The sequence below is a fragment of the Nannobrachium achirus genome, assembly GCF_963921795.1.
Source record: "Nannobrachium achirus genome assembly, chromosome: 4".
Lineage (NCBI taxonomy): Eukaryota > Metazoa > Chordata > Actinopteri > Myctophiformes > Myctophidae > Nannobrachium > Nannobrachium achirus.
Window position 1 is genome coordinate 32,010,345 of NC_137813.1, and position 10,038 is coordinate 32,020,382.

Consider the following 10,038-nt stretch of genomic DNA (forward strand, 5'->3'; position numbering starts at 1 on the left):
CCACAGTTCCTGTCCTTTTCTTCCCCATAAATCTTAAGACACTAGCTACAGGAGATAAAAGGCTATGTGTCCTGTCCAGTACTACATATAGTCCATGTAGAAAATTGCAGGAATGTTAAGTAAGGAGAGAAAAGAATGGACAGGAGTCAGTGTTGGAGGAAGCCACTTCTGCACTATCGAAACTCAACCCAAATAAAGTGGTGATCACGACAACATTACGCATGACATCACAGAAAGCAGTATCCTTCCACTCTCCTCTCATCCCGTCCGCCTAACCCTCTCGCTCCCTCTCTCTCTACCTCTCTCTTCATCCATTAAATGTATACTTCCTAGTAAATGGGAACCTGGTACGTGGGTGCTGCGTTATTCTCGGTGAATGGCGGACTCTGGTAGGTGTCCGTGGTCTCGGTGGTGGTGGTGGTGCCCTCTGGTACGTTGGAAGGGTAGGGCTGAGCAGGCGGGATGCCATCCACGTGGTCGGAGGTGAACAGGGTCATGTCGGTCCCGAGGAGGTACTTCTGGACCGCACGCACCGTCAGACCAGCCTAAAGACAGCAGGGACGCGCAGAGAATGTTAGAGAGGCAGGGGCTGACATTTCTAAAAGTGCCTTTTCGTGGAAATATCGAAAATAGCAGACCTCCAAAAGGCCCTGCGACGGGTTGTGAGCTTGGAGGTCTGCTATTTTCGGTGCACCCTGAACACAGCATAAAAAAGGCAATGCTGGAGATGTGGCATACATGGATTTCTACAAAGAGAGGGCAATTCTTTCAACATGAGATGCTCAGGAGAGAGTTTGGAGAAGGCAATTCTTTTGAATGCTGCATTCAGGTATGGCATGGAAAGAGGGCATTTGCATTTCTTTCACCATAGTAAAAACTGCATTCATGGTCTGGAGAGGGCACTTTTTACAGACGGATAAAAGGGCAGGGGCTCAAGCCCCCTTTGATGTCTATGTGTGCATGTGGCTGAAAGACAGAGGAAACGAAGGAGAGAGAAGACAGAGATCAGGGAAGACAGAGGAAGGTATAGATTGCACCACACTTCATGCCACACTTGGACAATATTGACTCTGTCACTCAGGTAGGTTCAGTAATGTTTTTATGACTGTAGAAAATGCAAACAAAAGCTAAATCTAATACAAACAAAGCCATTAACGGGAAATGGTCTATGTTTACGATATATTATATGGGTGAAGCTTGCAGTGTTTCCCATAGGATAGAGTTGTAACTCCAAGATAGGCGGGCTGGGCTCCAAATGCACGCACGCGAAGATTCCTACAGTGTGGAGTTCAATGCACACATTGAAAATGCTAAAACAAAACAAAACTCATTCTAGCGAGCCGGCGCCACAGGCATAGACCTGTGGAGCGTTCCCTCCGTTCTGATGACTGCAAATGGAGGTGCAAGGGTTTGAAGGGCAACTGTTTTGAATCGCTATTATTGTTTACAATCAACAGAAAACAAGGATTACATATTTCAAGATCAGAGATCATAGTAAAATCCTAAGCATTCTTCCTTCACACTGGGAGAAAAACAGCATTTGAAAGTTTGATGGAATGTATTTTTACACGTGAGCGCATCCTATGAGCAGTGTGGTTCATTTGGTGCCGACCTGCGTGCGCATACTATCAGTGTGACGTGGACCATTGAGGCATCTATAGACCCAGGAGAGTACGAGAACACGGGTGGCCCAATTCATACTTTGTCGCAAGCTGCTGTGTGATGCACCTGCAAGCTCACGAAGCGCATCATATAAAAAAAGTAATTTTCCAAAAAATCAAGCTGTGGCGGCCAAAGCCACCACAGTAAAATGCATATAGGGGAAACACTGTGGTATATGACAACAATGACATTTTTAAGAAACGTTACCCAGGTGATTATGGAGAAGAAAGAGAAGGCTATAGCGGCTCGAGCTGCGTCCGCCCCCTGGTTGAGTGGCAGCTCATCAGGAGTGGTCCGAGACCACTGATTGGCCAGGAAGCAGAAACTCACAAAATACAGGAAGGTCCAAAAACCTGAATAAGCCAATGAGAATGTTTAGGTTACTCTGAGAGAGTCAAATACAATAAAATTTATAGAATAATGTGGATTGTGAGATTAGCTCCGCACGCATGCACGCAAGCACGCACGCACGCACGCACGCACGCACACACACACACACACACACACACCACACACACACACACACACACACACACACACACACACACACTATCTCTCTCATGCTATACAAACCTAGCCCAGGTGTTCTTTTTTCAAATGTTCCCCCTTTAGAATTAGACTTCCTTCTTTCTGATTTTGGCCATCATTTTAGAACCTCATCATTTTACTTGTGTGCCATTTCATTTCCTCTTTTAAAAAGCACTGAATTGTGAAGTCAAACCTCTTGAGGCCTTCCTGCCCAAAATCAATTTTGCAAACTAAAACAATGAACTCGTTCATCTTGGGGGAAACCCCAGTATTTTGGTTCCACATCTTTATCTGGTTCTATCATCTAAATTAAAATGGGTATTTGCATTATTGTGTGTTCTTATGTGTATGTGTTTGTAAGTCTAATTGTGTACCTAAATCTATAGCCCCAGTTATGGCCCTAAAATTGATTCTTACAATTCTTCCCATTTTTTAACAGCTTATCAAGACAGACTATATGATTGTACTCAAGTGCAGTACTTTGCAGTTACTTTATACAACTGTTTACACCGCAGCTAATGGCGGTACCGCCCTCTACGTGTCGCTTAGAAAATCGTTCTAAACAAACTAGCTGACAAAACAAATTGCTATACAAAAAGACGAAAAGGTAAATGCGTCATAAGGCATTGTCGTAAACTAAATACCCTGATAAGAGAAATGCACTAAGTGTACAACAAGTCATTGGGTAGTCTAGAGGTATTGTCATACATAAATACGTAAACAGTATGTATGGGTGAAGATGATTACATGGCAATAATAACTAAGTGTATCTATAACTAATATATCTCCTCACCCGAGAAGCCCACTTCCAGCATCACAGCCTTCTTCCTGTCTTTGATCGAGCTGATGGAGGAAAACTTGTAGTCCAGCAAGAAGAAGAAGGAGCAAGCCAGCAGGCCCACCAGGCCGACAAACACGCCATAGTTGCACGCATCAGCGTTCTTGTGGAACACACAGTGGAGACGCTCACTGCCCATGTTGACATAGCCTTCGTTCACAATGGAGGCGAACACCACCAGCGAAAATATCTGTGGAATAGGATGGAGGACAGAAAGTGAGAGAGAATGGGGGTTAACCACCTTAAAACTGTATAATTCGTTGAACAGGGTCTACACCTCAGGGGGTCTATTGGTCCCCTCCTTTTCCCCTCTACACTAAACGAGTTGCATTACAACACGTTGTGCGCTTGTACATCGCCTATATGTTCCGAATGTTTGCCAATCTTAGATGAATGTTGACCTATTAAGACATGCCCAAAATAGGGCAAAATGGTGTGATGTGGTTAAACTAAATAACTCTAAAGGTGAAAATAAATTACTGTTTCTGTTCTTCTGAGTGACTTTCAGTGAGTGAGACCCTCAGTAAACAAACCCCATCAGAACATGGTATGAATGAACATTTACGTGAGCGTGCACAGAACAAAGGCGTGACCTAATTTCCTGTCTCCGGTGGATGCTTCACTTCCTTTCAAGAATCACACAGACCTGGGGCTATATGTGAGCGTACAAGTGCGCGCGCGTTTGTGTGTCTGTGTGTGTGTGTGTGTGTGTGTGTGTGTGTGTGTGTGTGTGTGTGTGTGTGTGTGTGTTTTTCGTTTGTTTGTTTGTTTGTTAGTGAGTACAGTACAGTATGTGCATGTGAAAATCGAGTGCATGATTTATGTGTGTGGGTTTGCGCGTGAGACAAATGGAGCAATTGTGTGGATGAAATATGTGTATTCATGTGTGAGGATGCTGGATGTACGCATTGCATCACATGCTCCAGAGGTGGAGATGAGGTCACTGTACTGTACCAGAAAAACTATACTTTTCATGATGTTTCAAGTAATTTCATGAATAAATAAAAGAAATATCTCAGAAATTCCATAAATTTGAAAACAAATGTTTTAAGAAGTAGTCAGAGGTGAAAATAAACTAGTGGAAATAACAGATCTACAAGCTCACAACGTGTTGCTTCACGCCACGTTGTGAGCTTGTAGATCGGCAATTTTCACTAGTTTGTCTCCCGGGCAAAAATGTCTAAATTCTCTTTTGGGTCTCGAGCTAAAATGTTTGGTAAACTGCTGAAGATCACCGGTTCTCAACCTGTGGGTCAAGGCCCACTGGTGGGCCGCCAAAAGGTTTTGCAAGTGGTCCCTCAAATAATTGGTGAAACGCTAAGACTGTAATGATAATAACATTAACATAAAAAGTTATATCAATAAATAAGAAGTTAAAGTATTCTATGCTAGGTGATCAAAGGTGGAACACAATCGATATATTGATCATTCAAATAAAATACACGAAGCACACCCATCTGAGCACTTAAAATGGCAGACAAATGGCTGGCCAGTAGCCATTGATGGATGGGCCACGAATGCTTTCAAGGTTTCAACCCATTTAGAACGGGTACACATTATTGTGTATCATTATTTTATGCTTTAACTATTGAAAAATAGCAGATATACAAGCTCACAGCGCTGCAAGCTTGTAGATCTGCTATTTTTGAAAAATCGCGAAAATTAGAATTTTGACCTGATTCTATAAGTGTCTTTTGAATCCTTCTAAAATACCTATGTTTCTATGTCAGCAATCTGGCCAGCCATCGTCAAAGAAAAGGTCCTTTTCACTTAACTGGAGCTCAGTTAGTCTGTTCTTGAGAGACTACTATGTCAGTGGTCCTCAAACCTGCACTGTGAGCTTGTATATCTGCTATTTTTCACTGGTTAAAGCATTCAATAATTCTAGCTTAAAGTGGGCCCAGATCCAGAAAGGGTTGCTGTCGGGCAGAAACTTTGTATCCCATGGTTTCCTCCCAACATTCTCTGTGACTGTGCCATCCAAGTGCAACGGCACAAGCTCATGTTCATAACATGTTGCTTTAATGCTCTCCTTTGTACTCTTGTACTCCCTCCTCTCTTTTAAATTCATTCTCTGATCATTTTGTTCCCCCTGCCATTTCATGCTTTGTTATATGGGGACAGTAGGGAGAGAGGAAACAAAGGGCACAGAGAAGATTATAATAGTTAACTAAAACCGAACAAAATAACAAAGACTAGGATGGAAAAATATAACGGGTTAACGGAATTGAGTCAAAAGCAAAGATTTACAAAAGTAATAAGTGTACCGTATGTGTGTTTATAAAACAAACGAAAACTAACCAAAATCATTGAGAAATGGATATGAAATCTACCTTCCAATTGCGTAGTTGTGCAACTTGTTACTAACTGCAACTCCATTTTAAATGGTATGTTCTTTTTATTACACAATACTTTTTGTGACCTTTTTGAATCTCACCCTGACAAATACCCCAATAAAAAAACAAACCTCAACTAAACAAATCAAAACAAACACTCTCTCTCTCTCTCACTCTCTCTCTCACTCTCACTCTCTCTCACACACACACACACACACACACACACACACACACACTCACACACGCACGCACGCACGCACGCACGCGCGCACACACACACACACACACACACACACACACACACACACACACACACACACACACACACACACACACACACACACACACACACACACACAATCAGCTGACAAACACTTGGTGGCAGAACAGGGCCATGTGATCTGCTCCCACACTATACACCTCTCACATCCACGCGCACGCATGCGAGCGCGCGCACACACAAGGGTTTAGGACGGTCATATGATCACTTCAAACACACAATGGGATAAAGTGGCTACATATCTTACTATGTTGTAACTCAGTAGTGATGATCTTGGTCCAAGTTACTCACAGTGAGCATGCAGTACCTTGCATTTCACATTGCTTAGCCACTTGAATGTGTTACAGACTTCACTTCAGGCTAACGTATACTTGTCGTATCAAAAGAATTGCTGCATATATTCAAATACATAAAGATAAACAGATAAAGCAGCATGCTATAATGAGAGCCTTGGAAGAAGATGTGTAATTTTCGATATGGATCCCAAGAGAAAACAGTTCAATAATCTCCAATAACATTCTAAAACAGTCGCTGTGTCAAAACATCTCACTGTTCTCACTTTCAGTTCAATATGACATACTGTATGGCTGAGTAAGATTATGAGTACCGGTATATAAGGATGCTCTCTCTATAAGATTATCAGGATAAGGATGCTCTCTCTGTATAAGATTATCAGAATATATAGACCTCTCTCTCTCACTCCCTTTCTCTCTCTCCCTCTCGAACCTGGGTCTCCCACATGGAAAGCCGTCATCTTATCCACTAGCCTAAAGGGGAACTCTCCCTTGACCAGGGCGATATTATGCTTTTGCTCATCAGGCAGAGGCTCTGAGCCACTAAGTAACAATGTAAATTACTTGAACCTGCAGTATATTGTTTTGCTATAATCTTTGGGGTCTTCTACCTGAGTGTAACGCCCGGTATTCAAACCCGGGTCTATCGCGTTAAAGTCCAATATCTTAACCATTGATCCAAAGGGATATCCCTATATCAACCAAGGGAGATACTAGACTTTTGAGGAAATCAGGCTGAGGCAGTGAGTCACTCTGCTACATGAGCAATTATTGTAATCAGAAAATCTTCCAAATGTATTATGCATAACTGTCAGAGATGATGCTATAACCTCTTCACAGTTATGCATAAAAATAGGCTAAGTTATTTCCAGTCTGCTGGGTCCCCATGCAGCAACATTTGTTAATAGCATCGAAATCAAATAGATCTACTGGTTTCAAATAAATAGGCTATTTGTGAAACATTTTAACCAAATGTTTTCAGATTGGGGTCTGGGTCAAATAGCCAGCCTACATATTAATTTGAGGATCCTTTGAACAAAGTTAGAGAATTGCCATCTAGATATTCCAAGCAGCAGTGAGTGAGTGATGATGCAGTAGGCCTAAATGAAACGTTAGGAAAACACCACGTCTCCAGACCCCGGCGTGCGTAATGATCACCCACCAATCAAAGATGCTAATGACGCGCGCATCTCGTGACTGGCCCCGCGGACGACGACCGTGCTCTCTCTGCTAAATTGGCATAGGCTAATCTCTCTCCATTTAAAGATTTCAAAGATCCCCAAAACAGACAAATTGTATCTGTATGAAATAACCTCTCACGTTAAAATGTCCAGGGCGAAAAAGAAAAGCGATTCTCAAAGCTTGCCGACTCCAATAATTCCTACAGAGAATGAAGAGCGACGGCTATTGTGGAATGCTGAGGAATTATTATGGTGGTCTCTTAACATTTCAACACAAATGTATTGGTCCATAGCCTATAAGGCCACGCAGCATCCTTTTAGTCGACACCTTCAGGCTACACTGATATGAATGAGCGGACATATAGGCTGCCTGTTTCACATAAATAGCCTAATGGGCCTGTTTTATGTCGCCCAAAACATCTGGAAATCAATTGCAAGGCCCGGGCCCCGTTCAATATTCAACCCAATTCTCATTTATTACAGGATAACAATGAACAGCAGAACGATTTATCCACACTGAGTGATATATTCATAGCCTATAGGCCTGGCTGGAGGCAGGCAGCACAGTCAGTTTCCACACAGACCCTGCCCATCAGTGATCGGTAGATTTATGGAGCCTATTTGCGGTTAGAACACGTCACGGGTCCCACTGAGCAGCAGCGGCGACCACAGAGAGAGAAGCCCCTCTGCTCGGCTCGGTCTTACCCAGGCCAGGACCCGGAGGATGGTCTGCGGCTGCTTGGCGAAGGCTATGGGGTCGACAGTGGATCCGGCCCGGCCCGCTCCGAACGATCCCACTCCGTCCATCTTCTGTCGCTCTCTCGGTGCGCTCCTCTCGGCTCCACGGCTGGATGGAGATCCTCTCTTTGCGCGTGCTCTGGGGCGCACGACTGTGTGTGCTGCTGTGTTCGGGGGCGCGCACGACCGATGTGTGTGTGCCCGGCCCGCGTGCTAGCGTTCAGTTTCCTCACTCACTCACACAATGACGGTAGCCTCTACTTACTACCTAGTACCTACCTACCGCCCAGCATCAGCAGCAACGGTCCACAGTGCAGATGTGATTACAAAAAGGGACCAATAGGTATAGGAACCAGATGTATCACGGGGCAGTATAATATACTTATGTCATCGATGGTATGCTATCTGGTGCTTCTGGTAGTTAAACTGTTTACCACATCATCATCCCACTGGAATTATTACAGTAGGCCTATGTTCATAACACAACCGCCCACATGGTCAGATTTCAACCAGCAGAGGGCGCTGCTTGCCATTGGCGCAGAGGTGGACATGGACGTAGCAGTTGATTGATTGATTGATTGATTGAAGACTTTATTAGAAGTTTGCATAGGAAAAGGTACAGTTTCATGACGGTACAGTTCACTGGTACAAGGTCTACTAAAAGGAGATCCATGAAAAGACTAAGCTTATTTCCACTGGAAACCATTGAAGTATCTCATATAACATTGAATGACAGACAAATAGAACACAGTAGGATCTACTATGCAGTAGATATGTAAAGAAAAACAAAATAGAAGACAGTAAGTCAAAACAAACAGTAGGCTATATACAAAGAAGGGGCAGGGGAGGGTAGGGTTGGGCTAGATTCTTTTTTACCAGTTGCGAACGGCTGCTGCCTGTAAGTGGTTTTTCAGGGCAATTTTAAAGGATGCTAGTGATCCACACTCCTTTGTGGCCTTCGGTAAGGCTTTCCACATTTTGGTGGTATAGCAGAAAAAAGAGTTTGACCCTTTGTTGGTTTTGACTCTGGGTTGAAAGTGATCTGTGGCGCTGCCTCTGGTGTTGTAATTATGGACATCCTTAATGTTTATAAAGTATTTTGACAGGTACTTGGGTATCATAGTGGTGTAGTGTATCTTGTACACCAGGCCCATTGCAAGTTGCTGTACTCTGTCAACTACTCTGAGCCACCCCACTCTTAACTGGTGAGTAGCGGTGAGGTGAGTCTGATAGGGAAGTCTAAGCAGGACCCTAATTAGTTTATTTTGGGCTGTTTGTAGTTTAGTTTTCAGGGCTTGTGGGGCGTCACAATACCATACGTGGACTCCGTAGTCAAAGAGGGGCTGGATTATTGCACCAGCTATGGTCTTCAGTGTGTTGGAATTGACCATCGGGGCGATCCTCTGTAGGAAACGAGTTCGTTGGTTGATTTTATTTATTACTTTAGAAGTCATCTTTTCACTGGAAAGATTAGCTTCAAGGATACATCCTAAGTAAGAGATTTCGTTTTTTCGTGTTATGACCTTGTCACCCACTTTGATTGTGAAGTTATCAACTTTTTTGAGGTTATGATTTGATCCAAAGAGGATGGACTCTGTTTTACCCAGGTGAATTGATAATTTGTTGTCGTTAAGCCATGTGCAGATCTTACTTAGTTCAGAGTTAAGTGTCTTCTCAACCTGCAAGTGGTCCTTGCCCGAGACTAGGAGAGCCGAGTCATCCGCGAACAGGAACAGGTTGCAGTCACAAGCAGATGCCATGTCGTTCACGTATATTAGGAACAACAGAGGTCCCAGTATGCTACCTTGAGGAACACCACAGTTTACCGGGAGGGGGGGGGACAGGGTACCGTTAATCTCCACCACCTGTTCCCTCCCCACCAGGTAAGACTGCATCCACCTCACTGCTGCGCTGTCAAGACCGATGGCTTTTAGTTTCTCAATCAGAATAGAATGATTTACGGTGTCAAATGCCTTCTGGAGGTCCATCATGACCATGCCGCTATATTTGCCGTCATCCGCTTCGCGTTTGATTTGGTCAGTCAAATAGAGAAGGCATGTGTCAGTGGAATGAGATTTTCTGAATCCAGATTGGAACTCGTAAATCAGATTATTCTCATCGAGATATCTTGCTATCTGTTCGTAGACTATTTTCTCCATGACTTTGGATATGGAGCTAAGAA

The 10,038-nt window shown here is 43.5% G+C and overlaps 1 protein-coding gene across 1 annotated transcript; it reads right to left on the reverse strand.

Annotated features, from left to right (window-relative positions):
• Positions 1-329: 329 nt before the first annotated feature.
• Positions 330-7,925, reverse strand: syngr3a (synaptogyrin 3a; the record flags this gene model as incomplete). The annotated part of the gene is made up of 4 exons (XM_080724128.1): positions 330-545; positions 1,870-2,015; positions 2,984-3,218; positions 7,824-7,925. The coding sequence occupies 4 exons, from the start codon at positions 7,923-7,925 to the stop codon at positions 330-332; spliced, it is 699 nt and encodes a 232-aa protein (XP_080580254.1).
• Between the last annotated feature and the right edge of the window lie 2,113 nt (positions 7,926-10,038).